The 17,545-nt window shown below is 43.1% G+C and overlaps 1 protein-coding gene across 1 annotated transcript in view; it reads left to right on the plus strand.

The window, feature by feature from the left end:
• LOC146063463 (ovochymase-2-like) overlaps positions 1 to 17,545 on the plus strand; it is a 117,146-nt gene that overhangs the window by 48,218 nt on the left and 51,383 nt on the right. Inside the window, exons 7-13 of the mRNA XM_083175864.1 lie at positions 2,929 to 3,138; positions 3,924 to 4,142; positions 6,992 to 7,135; positions 7,692 to 7,928; positions 8,442 to 8,627; positions 9,286 to 9,395; positions 15,542 to 15,642. Of these exons, the coding sequence (XP_083031990.1) occupies positions 2,929 to 3,138; positions 3,924 to 4,142; positions 6,992 to 7,135; positions 7,692 to 7,928; positions 8,442 to 8,627; positions 9,286 to 9,395; positions 15,542 to 15,642 (1,207 nt within the window). The remainder of the gene's footprint in view (positions 1 to 2,928; positions 3,139 to 3,923; positions 4,143 to 6,991; positions 7,136 to 7,691; positions 7,929 to 8,441; positions 8,628 to 9,285; positions 9,396 to 15,541; positions 15,643 to 17,545) is intronic.

Consider the following 17,545-nt stretch of genomic DNA (forward strand, 5'->3'; position numbering starts at 1 on the left):
ATATGTACAATTTCATTTTTCTTGCGACCGTTCGATCGACCGAATACACGTTCGACCGTCCAAAACATACGACCGATCTGCGCGTACACATATGTACAATTTTACTTGCGACGTCCGATGTACTCCCGTCCAAACAATCGCAAGAAAAAGATTGTACCACCGTACACACTCTTCCGATCTGGCTATTCGCATGATAAAAATGCACACAACATTATCATAATGGGCTGGATTAAAAGAGCATACCAAAACGAGGCGTGATCACAGGTCAGGAATGCACACACAACGATTATTTATTTCAAAAGGAATGCACACACAACGAATATTCTTTAACAGCATGGCGCGGAAAGTACGGGGGAGAAGACTTCCTGTTGTTTACATGCTGCGCTGATGGAGGGATGACGCAGCTAGTCAACACCCACATGGGCGTGCTGCTTTTGGGAGGAATGATCGCAGGAACGGGCTGCATATCGATCGAACGTGCGTACACATGTCACTTTTCTTTCGACATGGAGCCGTCCTGTCGGAAGAATATTAAGCAGCAAAGAACCTTCGACCGACCGACCGTGGACGGCCAAGAGCGTTTTTGGCCGTTTATCGATCGCAACGAAGGGATCGGGACTGCGTACACATATATACAATCGAACGGCCGCTCGTCCGCAGAACGGAAGAACGGCCCGACGATTGTACACATGTGTACCCAGCTTAAGTCTGCATTGGGTGTGGCTGCTTCTAAGTTACTTGGTTTATAGTTATGCTCTAAGCACTCCTGTGATACTCCTGTAATATTCCTTGTCCCTGGTGTTTTATACTGCCCCAGAGATTCCTAGGAAAATCCTGTCTGAGATTATTCCAGAGACCAGTGTATTCCAGCCTGTGGATTTAGGACCTCAGTGCAGCAGCTGTGTCCTAGATTGCTCCAGCCTGTGTCTGAGTATTTCAGTAAGCATACCTGCCATGTATCCTGTGAGATCTTACCTGTGTCAGAGAACCATTGCATCCAGTTTATGATATTGTGTCTGTGTCCAGCTTCTGTCCAGATGTATTGTGAGTACCAGCGGTTGGTTCCGAAGGAGGCATCCCGGGATGGTAACAAAAACAAACTGCAACATGCGTACCCACTAACGGAGAGAATGTGTGAATGTTTGTTTACATTCTTGGCTCCTCCCCAAACTGGGTGATTGGGGTGCCCGAATCAGTCAGGAACAGAGTATCCCAAAAGGCCACTCCTGGCTGGTTGAGGGGGGGGCGCCAATCACCAAGTTGGAGAGAGGAGCCGCGAATGTAAACAACCATTCACACATTCTCTCCGTTAGTGGGTATGCAATAGTTTTATATCTATTTTTTACACAATACAATAAGCCCGGTGCCAACCGCCCAGAGGCACAAGGACAGTCTCGGGCTTTAGCCTGAGCAGGGGGTATCCTGGAGGGGGACTCCTTTATTGGGGTGCCCCACTCCCCCAAGGTCCCTGCCTGGGCTGAATAGTCAGAAGATTTAATGCTTTGGCCTGGGGGAACTAGTGTAATTAGTTTCCCCCAGCTGTGGTTTTACCCTTCTGGCTGTTTGGGCCCGGTGCTGGTTGGCAAAATACTGGGGACTCTACTCATTTTGTCCCCCGTATTCGGGAACCAGGACGGCACTTAAATGTGGTACTGGTTTTATAAATAAGTGGGAACCCCAATGTGTTTGGCCCCTTAATTTCTAAAACCAGGACTGGTTCTTTGAGCCTGCGGCTGGTTATAGCCATTGGGGGTTCCCCATGCCGTTGGTATTAAATTATTTTTTATTATTTTATTGTAATTCACACTCGTATTCGTTTGATGGCATATGCATTTGTATTCCGGAATACGAATACGCCTGTCTAAAGAATATGAATGCCTGTATACTGGCCTTTTCAAATTCTAAAAATACAAATTTACTGCCATATATGGCCATTCGCAGCCATTTATGCTATAGTAAATTTCCCTCAATTTATCTTATGCCATCCAAACCCAGCCTACCTGGCTTGGTTGTGATGAGACGCATCCTACATGTAGCATGGCGACCCAGTAGCTCCGATGCGATGTACACAGGACCATGCATCACATTGGACCTGATGTCAATTACATGCGGTTTGGACACATTTTTTGCAATTTATCGCTGCAATTGCAGAAAAAGTGTATGGCACCTTTTAAATGAAGCCAGGCAAAGGTGCAATTACAGGTGTGAGGTCTGTTTGCACATATATAATCAACTATATATATGTCTAGTGTCCGTGTGTCTCCGAAACACTGCCATCTGATAGCAGAGAGTGAAACTACATCTCTTTCTCTCTCACAGAGGCAACTAGCTTTTGATTCAAGCGGGGTAACTAGTATTCCATATTTGTCTGGCTTCTGCCTACTAATTTTGGGATACTTGGAACCAAAAAATTAAACCACAAAAAAGTTACATATGCAATAAAAAAAATCCCAATATCACCTCAATCTCATGATTCATTTAATATAAAAAGTTAAACAGAGCTGTAATTAAGGAGAAAAACTTCAATATTAACAAATAAAGAGGATCTAGAGTGTCAGCTGTTTGTATTTTTACTGTTACTTTTTACTGGTTTCAGTCTTGTTCAGCTTCCAGAGCATCTGTCAACCTGCAGAACTGGGCACACTTTTATTTTATAGGTGTACTGTATTTCCGTAGACATAAAAGTGACTGATTTGTTGCACAGAACATGAAGTAGTGTGAGGAGGAAGATTTCTGCAGTATTAAAATTATTATCTGCTCTTGATTTTATCTGAACCTAAATTAATTTTGACCTGGGTGCACTAAGGTGACGTGATATTTTTCTTCATAAATATTTGTCTCTATTATTCCTCATTCCATTTGCAGGCTTGACATATGGCTGAGCTGTTATACTATCTTTAAATATATTTATATTTTGTTTGCTTACAGGACAATTTTGCGGAAAACAAATCCCAGAGCCTGTGGTTAGCACCTGGAACACCATGGTTGTTCATTACAGGTCAAATGAACAAGGAGTTCGGGGAGTATTCCAAGCTAAGTACATTGGATTTCAAGGAAGCGTTATTCCAACTGAGAGCCCTACCACTCGGAGCACCACCACCACCACTACCTCCGTTGCAACAACTCCACAATATATTGGTTACTAGAACTTTTTTCTTTGTCTTTTGTTGTAATCATTAAAATGCAGCTAATGCAAAGTAAGAACAATTTTGTTGATCAGGAAGACTGGACATGTATACATATACTACTGTATATAGTGCATAGAGTTTAGCAGAGCTTGAACCCTGCTTGTATTTATGTTTCAGTTAAGCAAATATATATTGCCCCGTACTGTGGGGGGTAAATTTCCTAAGGTGACTGCCAGACTGTAACTTACTGATGGAACCATTACTTTATGTACATTGTGCTACAGCGCCAGCTGGGCAGCTTAAACCCAAAGCCTCCTTCACACATTACAAACATTAGATCCTACATGTCAGCTGTATAACCTTCATTACATGTACATGTAATGTATAGCCAGTCTCTGAGCGCCCATACTGCAGCACAAGGGGAGCTATATGGGTTTTAGCCCAGGGCATGTGGAACCTTTAACAAGGCCCTGATTTTACCCAATGTCTAAGGGACCAGACCAGCCCACAAATTTTAGAAATTGCAGACCATATCCATGCCTGGATTTAGCTTGCAATGGTCATCTTGTTATATAATTCTACTGTCATATAAATTCTTATGGTGGGTTTGATACGAGATAGGACAGTAATATAAAAATGAAAAATAATGCAATGATATCTGTTAATGTACAGTAGGTCCTTATGTTTTAGTACATATTAATGTTTTGTTCAGTTTTTAAATACATGTCTTGATAAATCATTTTTCACATCTCTGATGCATGTAACTTGTATGCTTAATTTCATATATATATATAGAGTCCGGCTGTGACAGCAACGCTCTGCAAAAAGGACGTAAGGGTTTCATCCATTCCAAGAACTATCCTGACACCTATCCCGCTGATCTCTTGTGCATTTGGAACATCTCTGTGACGCCTGGCTGGCATATTAAGCTGACATTTACAGAGCTTGCTGTAGATGGGGAGCTAGGAGCATGTACTGACAAACTGGACATATCGGATAGCTTTGATGTGATAGGTAAATAATGGATTACAGTCTATCTCCTAGTGTGGACAGAACAAGATGGGAAGATGGAAATATCCTTTTATGTTAGATACCCCATAACTCAATTCTCATAGACAAATACTATTCCTGATAGCAATGTGGCTTACCTCAGGAATATTTCATGGTACTACAGTACATCCTTTTGTCAGCTCTGTCCTGGCCACCACCTTGATCAATAAGTCAAAGACTGTCTGTATAAAGAGCTCCAATCTCGCAATACCACGGTCAATCTGCTCACTGTTGTTGAATACATAATATTGGCTTCAGTCATATGATATTGGGGGTTATCATAGATGGACATAGATGGTTATCATTAGATGGACAAAACCATGTGCACTGCAGGTGGGGCAGATGTAACTTGTGCAGAGAGAATAGATTTGGGTGGGGTTTTACTTCAAAGTGAGATCTATATTGCAGTGTAAAAATAAAGCAGTCAGTATTTACCCTGCACAGAAACAAAATAACTCACCCAAATCTAATTCTCTCTGCACATGTTACATCTGCCACCCTGCAGTCTACATGGTTTTGTCCATCTAAGAAGGATTTTGTCAGAAAGAGTGAACTAGAATAAGGCCCATTATTACAGCATTTACAAAATGCAGTCTATGAGAAGGTTCAGCACATGCCCAGTGCTTCTTCTACCAGTGGCGTAACTACTGTAAGGCAGCACCAGCTGCCGCTTGGGGGAGCAAGCCACAGTGGGGTCTATGTGGGCGCCAGCACCGGCTGGACGCACTGACATGCTGCTGCCTGCCACTGCCCACTGGCTGAGCACTGGAGGCAAGTCAGCCGCAGTGCAGGTGCGGCCATGGCAAAGACAAATGCCCCCCACTGATTCAATTTACTGTACACAGAGCCGGCTATTGGCTACTGTGTACAGGATGGGCGGGCGGATGGGCGTGCTGGGGCGGCCTGGGATGCGCGGAGCCAAGGGAAACAGCAATGTCTGCTGGTTTCTCTTCCTCTTTCGTGCTTCAGCTTCTCCGTTATGCGTGTGATGTCATCACTTCATGCTGGGGAAACACGCTGGAGAGGAGCCGGGGGGAGGGGGGACTTTTTGGCAGGGGGGAGCAAAATTTATAGTTACATCACTGTCTTCTACTATGTTTGCTGTAGAAATCTTTGCGCTTAATCAGTGCACTGGAATGGAAAGACCTGAGAGTAGTACCTACTACTACTGTACCTAGTGGTTCCTACTTCCTAACAAGGAGAGTGAGCTGGGAAATGTAAGCTTAGTTCTGTCTCCAAATAAAATATGCATCAGGAAGACTGTGACTTATTGCTAGTTATGCTCCCTTCATAAAGCTGGACCCACTGGCTCTACAATCGGTACTTATGTAGTAACTGGGCTGCCGATTTCTAAATCGGGTCGGATCGGGAGATCGCATCGCATCGCATGCGACCATGCGATTCGATGCGATGCGATGCGATGCGATGACCCGATTTTTCCATAGGAATCAATGTTAAAATGGACTGAGTCCATTTTAACATGGAATTCAATGGGAAAAATGGGTCCTTTTCATACCCCTACTATCCAAGTGGGCATGGAGTTGGATATAAACCTGTGGCGAGCGTAGCGAGCCACCGAGCCCGAAGCGTGGCGAGCGAAGCGAGCCCCGCGAGGGGACGAATACCGTCCCCTCGCGGGGCTCGCTTCGCTCGCCACGCTTCGGGCTCGGTGGCTCGCTACGCTCGCCACAGGTTTATATCCAACTCCATGCCCACTTGGATAGTAGGGGTATGAAAAGGACCCATTTTTCCATAGGAATCATTTTAACATTGATTCCTATGGAAAAATCGGGTCATCGCATCCGATATCGGATGCGATATCGGATGCGATGCGATGCGATATCGCATCGCATCGCATCTGATTGTATGCCTTAACTTAAGGCATACAATCAAAAAATCGGCAGCCCAGTTACTACATAAGTACCCTACAATCAAACATTTGGAGACACCCCCTCTTGAAATCCTGCATTTGAATATTTGCGTGATCAACTGAATATTGGGGATATCTGCTGCGATACCCTATTTTTTATTTCAAAAGCAGTCCCCACAGGTTTCTTTGCTGCTAGAATATTGAATTTAAATGATTTGGGGCCTAATTCAGACCTAATTGCTACTGTGTGAATTTTCACAGCGGCTGATAATCGATAAACTGTGCAAGCGTATATGCCGCAATGCAATTGCACAATGAATGCTAGCAAAGGAATCCTGCAACTTTTTTCCTGTGTCAGAATTAGGTCTGTTATCTGGCAGCAATCGCCATGGACCTATTGATGCAAAGCACAATTTTTTTTAAAGAGAGGGATCCGTAGGGATACATTTACTAAGATGGGAGTTCTACTGAAGATGAGATGTTGCCCGTAGCAACCAATCTGATTCTACTTCTTATTTAGTTATTACCTTATAGAAGATAATAGATAGGATCTGATTGGTTGGTATGGGCAACACCCCATCTTCAATACAATCCCTTTCAGGCAATGGCTGCTCTCACATGTGCAGTAGTGCTGCTGGGTCTCAAATAAATACGCACGTAAAATGATCACATTCACAATCACTTTACTTGTAACACATCGTAGAGAATTTGAATATTGTAAAACATACCGCCAATACTTGATTTGTTATTGCCGCAATAAACGGTATGAATAAATTATAATTATCTGCACCAAGTATAAGTAAATACGGTATATATGCCGATTAGTGTTTCAAGAAAAGTCCTTTTCTAGGTCCTCAGACCGAGTTTTGCTGAAGACAAGCAATTGTTATTACTCATTGTTTCCACATTCAATGCTGCCATGTTCTTTGCTTTGTTATTCCAGGAGGAAGTTACTGTGGATATTTGAAACCTCCAGTGATCATCAGTTCCAGCAACCAACTTTTCCTGAGTTTTTCAACAGACAAACTTAGAACAGATCGTGGGTTTGAAGCAAAGTGGGAGGAGGTCCACCCTGAAGATATTCAAGGTACTTCTTAAAGCGTAAATGTAAATGAAGGCTAAAATGGGTCCTAAGGGTAACATGACATACTGTACAGTAGCAAAGGTCTAGCATTCCACAGCCCAGAGTGAAATCAGAATATGCCAACATATGTAAAACAAAAACAATAATTTCCAAATATGTGATTGTCCCTCATACTGTTTATGAACAAGTTGTGAATAGCAGAGGGAAGTGCGTTCCATATTTTAGAATGGGCGTTGCGGCACATCGTCATGAACTACAGGGAAGTCAACAATATCATGATTTAAAAAGGACTACCCTTTAATATATAGCATAGTGCACTGCTTGTATATGTACACTTTTGCTCTATCCTACCTGTTTTCCTGACCTACCTGCCAGTCTAAATATTGTGTTTTATACTGTCACCAGCAGGATGTTTAATAAGGGGCAGGGCCTTGCAGAGGAGTCAGCCAATCAGAAGGACCTCTATGCCAACACTGACCGTGCTAAGTCTAGGGCAACCTCCCTATGCAGCAGTTAAAAAAAGTACAGATGTATGCAAAATAATGTTGTTCTTTTACAGAAATACAATCCTGTGGTGGAAGTTTCACTGAGCAGAGCGGAGTGATTAAATCTCCCAGTTGGCCTAATAACTATGCACCCAACCGATTTTGTGTATGGCACTTGGAGGTACCTCAAGGGGAAAAGCTGACACTGAAGTTTACTCATTTTGACTTGGAAGATCCAGACTTTATGACGAATGACTGTTATGACTCTGTAGCAGTATATGAAGAAAGTTCGGGAAAACCAGTAAAATATGGTATGTGATTTAGTTACAAAACAAATGTTAACATATATCGTGTCATGTAGTTATCCAGGAGTGGCCTATTTTTGATCGATCTGTTCTGCTTTTTGTTTTTTCAAATATGGTCATGTTAATGATCCATGGCAGATAACGGCGGTGTTCTGCAAGATGATGTTGACTATCAGGGGATTGATGATTTGTATATGACTAGCTAAGAGTGAATGTATGAAATAATATGCCTACTATACATTTTGGTCAATTTTCATATGCTGTAGATGAATGTAACATTTGTAACAAACCATGACAAGGACACATTTACACTGAAATGGTCAACCTTAGGCTTGCATTATTTCTGTATCAGTAACTGCTGTCATGTTTAGCACCAAATGTATTTGAACAAGATTGCCATTTTATTTTATCTCCAATAATGAGCAACATATTGCCTTGTGTAAGAAAACAATGTGTAGGAAGAAGCTTTATGTTGATTGTAGGATTTTATGTCTTTTTTTGTAATTTTTCTTATTCTAGGTCCATTCTGTGGAACTAATCTGCCAGGTGACATTACCAGTCAGAGTAACATCATTACAGTACGGTTCTACAGTGACCTGTTTACAGAGTCAAAGGGTTTCCGAGCTTATTGGTCTACTAATCCCCTGCAGGCCCCTCCCACAGAAGCCCCTCCAGCCCCCAATCCTTGGGACAGCATATCAATAGGTATTGTCTATTAGTCCTTATGTTCTGATTACTGGTATTGAATAGTTTCTAAGGATATAATATTACATTGGTGATTAGAGAGAATTTTACATATAATCAAAAACCATATTATTACTTATTATTAGTGACTCGATTGTAACCATCTGATTTTTAATTTATTGCCATGTTTAAAGGCAATAAAAATAACAGATGACCAGCATTTCTGAGTAATATATCACTGAATCCCGATAACATTGGCCCAGAGCCATATTAACTTAGCAGTTTGCCTAGCTAGGCTGTGTAGCTCTAAGCATGTGCTAAGATGCAGTTAGTATCCCAGCAGTCGGGCTTGCTGGCAGTCAGAATATTGATGCCGGCATAATGACTAGCGGCTAGAAGACTGGCACCAAAATTATTGTGGTTATTGTGGTTAATAAATAAAAATATCTGTGATTTTAGCAGTTTTTATGATTTAAAAAAAAAATAATACAGAACCAAAACCTAAAAGGGTGGTTTTGGCAAAACTAATACAGATCCAAAACAGGAAAGGTGATCCAAAACCAAAAACACAAAACCCGAAAAGTGCCCAGTGCACATCTCTACTTGGTATTTCACCGTCATTATTATTATTAAAGTAATTAAGGCAAGTAATATGTTTTATTTCCTTTGTTGTTTTCAGAATGGCCAGCTGTGTGTGGACAGCCCACATATCCCCCCCAGATTAATTCAAGAATCGTCAATGGAGTACCTGCTGTACCTCACACCTGGCCTTGGCAAGTGTCTATGCAGGTAAATATCAGAATGAGAAGTGCAGAAGCCTTTAATCACAATAAAACTTTTAAAAGGTTAATTACAGTGAAATATGAACGTGAATAGATTAAAGTGCATAAGACCCTGCTGCTGCTACTACCCACTACACCCCCAACCATAAATGTAACCCTGCTCCTACTACTTAACCAGCCCCCAGCCCACCTATAGATGTGATCCTGGCATGGATCCTGCTGTAGCTACTAGCTAACTAATCCCCCTCCTCACCCATAGTTGTGGCCCTGCTACTTTCACTACCTAACTAGCTCCTCCCAACAATAGATATGTTACTGCTTTGCCTTCTACTAACTAGCAACTCCCCTTCCAAAAAAACATAGATGTGACCTTGCTGCTGCCAAAACCTGACTACACCCCTCCTCCCACCGATAAAGGTGACCCTGCTGCTGTTACCGAAACCACAACCCATAGCTGTGACTATGCTGCGTTACTACCTAACTACACCACCCATCCCACCCTCAGATGGGACCCTGCTGCTACTACTACATAACTAGTCCCCTCGTCAATAGATAACAATTTGCTTATGCTACTGCCTACAGTACCTACCCCACCTATATATGTCCCTGCTGCGTTACTACCTAACTACACCACCCATCCCACCCACAGATGTGACCTTGCTGCTACTACTACCTAACTAGTCCCCTCACCAATAGATAACAATTTGCTGATGCTATTGCCTACAGTACCTACCCCACCTATATATGTCCCTGCTGCGTTACTACCTAACTACACCACCCATCCCACCCACAGATGTGACCCTGCTGCTACTTCTACCTAACTAGTCCCCTCACCAATAGATAACAATTTGCTGATGCTACTGCCTACAGTACCTACCCCACCTATATATGTCCCTGCTGCGTTACTACCTAACTACACCACCCATCCCACCCACAGATGTGACCTTGCTGCTACTACTACCTAACTAGTCCCCTCACCAATAGATAACAATTTGCTGATGCTACTGCCTACAGTACCTACCCCACCTATATATGTCCCTGCTGCGTTACTACCTAACTACACCACCCATCCCACCCACAGATGTGACCTTGCTGCTACTACTACCTAACTAGTCCCCTCACCAATAGATAACAATTTGCTGATGCTATTGCCTACAGTACCTACCCCACCTATATATGTCCCTGCTGCGTTACTACCTAACTACACCACCCATCCCACCCACAGATGTGACCCTGCTGCTACTACTACCTAACTAGTCCCCTCACCAATAGATAACAATTTGCTGATGCTACTGCCTACAGTACCTACCCCACCTATATATATGTTCCTGCTGCTTCTACTACCTAACTACATCTCCCACCACTGCCCACAGATGTGATCCTACTTTTGGTCACATCTATGGGTGTTAGGGTTAAAGGGCTAACGGGGGACCTGTCAAGATTCTCCAAATCTGGATGCCTGGGTTGGTCTATTAACTGCCAGTAACCTCATCGCCAGGATATCTTATGTATCCATGCTGCTGATTCTTCTACCCATATATGTGACCCTGCTACTGCCTAATTAACACCTACCCCATAGCAAAATCACACTGCTGCTGATACTACCTAGCTAACTTCCTCACAGCCAAACATGGGACCCAGCTGCTGCTGCTTCTACTACTGTACCTAACTATTCCCCATCCTCCCATAGATGTGTGTGTGCTGCTACTGCCTAACTACCGGCCATCCCCACCTACAGATGTGACCCTTGCATAGATCCTGGTACTAGTACTATCTAACCATAGCCCTTCTAATAGATGTGACCCCTGTATAGACCCTGTTGATGCTTCTGTTACCTACTTCAACTATCTCTGGTGGAGCAAATCTCTGAGACCTGCTGGTTTCATTTATTACATCCTGATGATGATGGTCTCTTTATGTAAGAACTTTAGATTCAAGTGATAGTTTTCTTACTAATATTTCAAACATAAATAAGTATCTACATTCTTCCTCTCTACAAGAAACACATCTTAAATTTCTTCATATAGCGTACATTGCGCCTAATCAGAGAGCACATATGGTCTGGCTGTTGTCTTAAATGTAAAATATGCAAGGCGGATTTGTTTCATAATTTCTGGACATGCAACAAGGTCTCAAGATTTTGGCATAAAGTTGTAGAATATATAAATCAAACATTTCTGATTAAAGTCAGAAAAGAACCCAAAGCTTGTTTATTTCTTGACCTTGAAGATTGGTTCCTTGGCCCAGAGAAAAAAAGAATCACTTCGGTGATTTCTATTATTTTAGTTATAGCCAAAAAGCAAATCCTCATACACTGGATTAAAAAAAGTGCACCTTTATTATCTACAGTTAAAAATATGCTACTTAGGATCTTGTATTTTGAACGAAGAGCCACCTTACCAGATGTGGAAGAGGGGGTGCAAAAATTTGCCAAGAAATGGGAAATATTCATTGAGAGTTTGGATAGCGACACACAAACATTCATCTATAAACTGTTTGAAACGACTTCATGGTTTTCATTTAGACAATTAACAATTGCCCCTTAAGGAGACTCGACTCCTCTGTCCGTTTATTTTTATTTTTTATTTTAATTCTATATCGGCTTATATTAAAAAAAAAAAATTGAATAAATATAGACCCTAAGGATCTAAAAACTTTTAAAAACTCGTCTTGTCTTGTCATTCCCCCAACCTCATTTCTCCTTCCCACTTTTTTCCCTTTGTGTTTGATGTAATCTAGAAATTGATAGTTAATATTTCTCTCTGTTTCTGAAATTAAACTTAAATATATTTGTTATATAGGAATATTACTTAAATATATTTGTATTTTCATTACTCTTTCCTAATTTGTAATTAATGTGAAAAAAACAATAAATATGTTTCTCACAAGAACTATGGTGGACTGACTCAGAGGAATATGCATGCCAGGGACACAGAGCAGGAGTATCAGCAGTCAGTGCAGAATCTGGCATCTTACTCAGGAGACATGTACTAAAGAATAAATGCAATAAAAATCCTGTTTTTGGGGGTTTTACCACATTTTCGAATGCACTAAAGCACCATTTGCAAAGTGTAACACCAGCTATAGCTTAGTTACCCCATAGAAGGCTATGGGCTTCTCTCTACAGCTCTGGTTGAGAGATCCGACATCGATCCTTCCCAGCATGCCCCACGGCCTCCAGTGTCACTCTTTGCTCGTGATCAGAGGGACTCCCAGGTCACAGACCCCGAAGTCCAGAGGCATGCAACCATTGCAAAGGGTAGCTCTTATCAGAAGAGCTGCTCTTTGCGTTGCTAATAGCATATGTTAGTGGGATATACCGCCAGTACTTGGTACATCCCACCCTATATGCCTCTCTTCCATGTACCCAAGTGATGATTCCAATACCAGTCTTACCTGCTGAGAGGATTCCCTGGCACTGTAGCACATTCAGAATTTGTTCATAGTTCATTTTTCATCATGGTTACTACAAAAATTTCAGACACAATTTATGCATATGCTAAAAATATAGAATATAGCTTAAGTAGAAGCGATAGAAACAGGTTGGAGAAAATAAGAGCAACTTTATAGTCATGTTTCATCGGGGGAAGACTCTTAAATCTGCCACTGACTGCAAAGTGACTGATGAAGTATCTGTGCATGCAGGCGCTTCAGCTACACACCCATAATACTCCCATATAACATCATGGCCATAAAAGTGAACCTCCCAGTCACCAACACATGTCCAATACATTTCTTATACCATGTGTCATAAAAGTTTTTATTGTTAAAAGATTGGATGTCTGTCAGAAGTCTAAATTTAAGGTACATCCTGCCACTCATCACAATGATACTAATCGCATATATATATACTAAGATCTGTGATTTTTGGCATCACACAGGACAGATCTTCCAAAAAGAGATGCATTTTGCGATGGCAGCACTTCCAGGTTTCTACCCGGGAGTGCGGATGTGAGGGATGCGGGGCTGCTGGGAGCGGTCCACTTGGATCCCTGTCATAGCAAAATGCAGAAAGTAGCCCATAGTAAAAGCTGGTATTATCGTTTGCAAGAAGCCCAACATTTCCGGCTGTGTACATATGAGAAATGTGCCCGAAACCCCAAAGCTGGCTTTTGGATGCATTTTGCCTTTAGTACATCCCATCCATGGAAAAGGGAGAAAACTACTTTGAACTGTAATTTTACAAACAAATCGTGAAAATAGAATTCATCTTGGTGCAATTCATCACGTTTTTAGTTGATTAATTGGAATAAAGTAGCAAACGCATTCTTTTCACAGTTTTACAGTTCTACTGTACCTAGGGCCTAGTTCATGTTAGTGTGCAGTAGCCAATGTTCATGAAAGCATAGGTGTGCGCATATTGAGTGTTGGGGTGCACAGGCACCACCTAATGCTCTGCCCACCCTTATGAACACCTCTTTGCCATTAGCAATACCAGCAATACGTCTTACCAAAGACTTTTGCTTTTTAAAACTGTATTCCATTAAAAAAAGTGTCCATCAATCAATTATATGCGTTTTGCCTTGTTAATACGGTACTCTTTACCTAGAAGGGCGCCCACGATTTTGATCGTGGGCATAGTTAGTAAAAAAATCGGGGCCATTGCGGGCATTGAATGCACTAAAAAATCAGGTGCGATGCGACCGACGCGATGCCCGCGATTTCCCATAGGGAACAATGTTAAATGTCCCAATTGACCCGATTTTCCTGTTCAATGTCTCAATTGACCCGATTTTTCCATAGGAAACAATGTTAAATGGGCCACAGAGGCCAAATAGGCACCCTGAAGTGTGAAATGGCCCCCACAATTGTTAACGCCACCCCACGATCAACGTGAACCCGAAGCGTGGCGAGCGCAGCGAGCCCGCGAGGGGTGGCGGTACGCATCCTACGACCTTTTCATACCCCCACTATCCACGTCGGCGTGGAGTTGAGAATAGAAAGTGGCGAGAATAGTGGCGAGCGCAGCGAGCTCCGCGAGGGGATGCGGACAGCTGTGAAGCCCGCGAGGGGACGCGGATACCTGTGAAGGTATCCGCGTCCCCTTGCGGGGCTCGCTGTGCTCGCCACGCCTTTGGGCTCGGTGGCTCGCTGCGCTCGCCACACTTTCTATTCTCAACTCCACGCCAACGTGGATAGTGGGGGTATGAAAAGGTCGTAGGACGCGTACCGCCGCCCCTCACGGGCTCGCTGCGCTCGCCACGCTTCGGGTTCACGTTGATCGTGGGGTGGCGTTAACAATTGTGGGGGCCATTTCACACTTCAGGGTGCCTAATTGGCCTCTGTGGCCCATTTAACATTGTTTCCTATGGAAAAATCGGGTCAATTGAGACATTGAACAGGAAAATCGGGTCAATTGGGACATTTAACATTGTTCCCTATGGGAAATCGCGGGCATCGCGTCGGTCGCATCGCACCCGATTTTTTAGTGCATTCAATGCCCGCCATGGCCGCGATGGGCGCCCTTCTAGGTAAAGAGTACCGTTAATTGTACTAGATCATTGTTATATCACTACATACCTGCGTCATCCATATATTTGCTTTTGACTTTATTTGCATGTACTGTTACACAGAGTAATTACAAAATAAAAAATTTAATCAGCAGGAGATTATGGTGTGGCTAAGAGACGTTTTATATTGTAGCGAGTGTCAATAGATGATGGTAGACACGGCTGATTGGCGGTGTTACATACACCCAATCGGCGGTGTTAGACATGCCCAATAGGTGGAGCTAGGCACACCCCTTTGACGGTGCACCCCCTAATAAAATGTGCTGCACACGCCTATGCATGATTATCGCCAGACTGCACATATACTTTGATAGTACTGTGCAGGCAACAAGATCACAGACTTCTCCATTGGGCGAGTTTATACAAATCCTGGCATCTGGGATATTTGCATATTTACACAGATGCTGTATATTACATCAGAGCTGCAAGGCATTTTTCGTACTGTACATCAGGCGTTGAGCTCTGCACAAATAATTAAAATATACTCCTTCAATATTATATACGCTCACTTGTTAATAATAACCAGTATGCAGGGGCACTCAGGACAAAAAGACACAATAACCAGCCACTTTAAGCCAACGTTTCAATGAGACATTCTCATTTTCTTCAGGGCACTACTAAATATATATTTCTGTATTTTCAGGTTTGGCCAAGTTCCCGAAATGAAACGATTTTCTTCCACACATGTGGAGGCACTCTCATCCATAAGAACTGGGTACTCACAGCAGCCCACTGTTTTATTAAGTAAGTCTGCCCTTCAAAGAATCATTTACAGTCTGAATTTTTCTTTCTTTTTGCAAGTGCCATTTTCTTTCTGTCAGAGCGGTGGATTTCTCCTCGCAATCCACAGCAAATTCTCACATTAATAATCCATGCTGAATTACGGCAGAGATATTTAGCAAATCCAGCATACTCAGTACCTTGCTTTGTTTTACCTTACAAACCGTCAAGAAGTAATTGCCCTTCTCACAACCAAATCAGTCTACAGTGCATCCGGAAAGAATTCACAGAGCTTCACTTGTTCCAAGATGTGTTATGTTACAGCCCTATTCCAAAATGGAATAAATTAATTTTCCCTCAAAATTGTACACACAATACCTCAGAATGACAACGTGAAAAAAGTTTTGGGGATATTTATGCAAATTTATTAAAAATAGAAACTGAGACTGACTTCCGGTGGGCGGCCTGACGGAGCGGCCGTGTTCACAGGTAGCTCCTAGCTCCGGACCGGTCTGCCTAGATATTCTACGCTGGCGACCGGATTTCAAGCACCGGAGAGAGCGGCCTAATGAGAGCGAGTGGCCGGCAGTGAGCGCCTGTACCCCCGGGATCATAGCGCTGTATACAACGCGCACTCACCCCCGTTCATGGAGAACCGCGTCATCGGGTCTCGCAGCATACAAGTCCCAGCACCCTACGGGAGAAGCCGGAGGTGACGACAGGAGGCTTGTTGGGTAACGGCCGTGCGCGAGGTGCGAGTATCGCCTGACTGAGGCGTTTGGTGAGGTGGCGGAGCAGAGGAGAGATGCCTGACCGCCTGGTTGTGTTGCGGGCGGCAGCAGGGAGCGGACGCCACCTGGCAGAGGCGTGTGGCAAAACAACAAGGCGGCAGAGTATTGGAGCAGTCTGGTCACCAATTACCCATCTGATATACTACAGCCTGCGGATTTGGGAATCGGTTAGCAACAGAGACCTGGACAGTGTAAACCACTCCGCAGCCAAACTACTGGAGAGGTGAGAGCTCCTTGATACCTCTTGAATACTTCATGCACGTACACCTCGAGGCTATAAAAACTCTGTTATACTAACATAAGTGGGGCAGAAGTTACAGCTTACAGAGTAATTCCTGCAATCCAACACAAGTTAGAATTCACCCTAGGGGGGTTACATTGACTGGTCTGGACTGCACCATAAGCGCCCACTGTGTGCTATAACAACTCCTGATAACAATCTAAGACGCTGGGAGAGGTAGTGGAGATAGAAAGAGGTATCCCCCCGTTTGTGCCTGCGTATAAATAACAACTGAAAGAGTTTACAAGGCTCCTGACACTGGGTACGATACTTATCCTGGTGAAGGAAGGTGATGGATAAATACATGGGAAAGGCTCAGAAAAGCGACAAAGGTGGCAAAGGCAATGCAGCGGCTAAATCAAAAGAAAATAAAGCCAAAGGCCAATCCTTCTGCAGCCCGTCGCCATCCCTAACAAGCGACGATATTAATAGAGACTTATCTGACTCCCCACAACATACCACAGCCACATCTTTTAAGGCTAAAGAACTATCAGAGATCCTGGCCCCCTTATTAGATACAAAACTTGCAGGCCTCAAGACAGCCATAGAAGCTGTAGCAACACAATTAAAGGAATATAACACCCGCTTTGAGGAAGCAGAACGTAGAATAATGATCATGGAAGAAGAACTTTCCCAAGCCAGAGCCACGATTGTGGCTCAGGAAACGGCTCTAGTTGCAGTACAGGATAAACTAGAAGAGATCGAAAATAGGGACCGTCGTAGCAATATTCGCCTAATAGGGCTACCAGAGTCAGTAAAAAATAAAGACTTAATGACCTTGGTCTCAGACTGGATCCCTAAAGAGCTAAACTGCATAATGACAGAAGGCCCTCTGCAGATTGAAAGAGTGCATCGC

Source organism: Crinia signifera, chromosome 1 (genome assembly GCF_055691185.1).
Source record: "Crinia signifera chromosome 1, ASM5569118v1, whole genome shotgun sequence".
Classification (NCBI taxonomy): domain Eukaryota; kingdom Metazoa; phylum Chordata; class Amphibia; order Anura; family Myobatrachidae; genus Crinia; species Crinia signifera.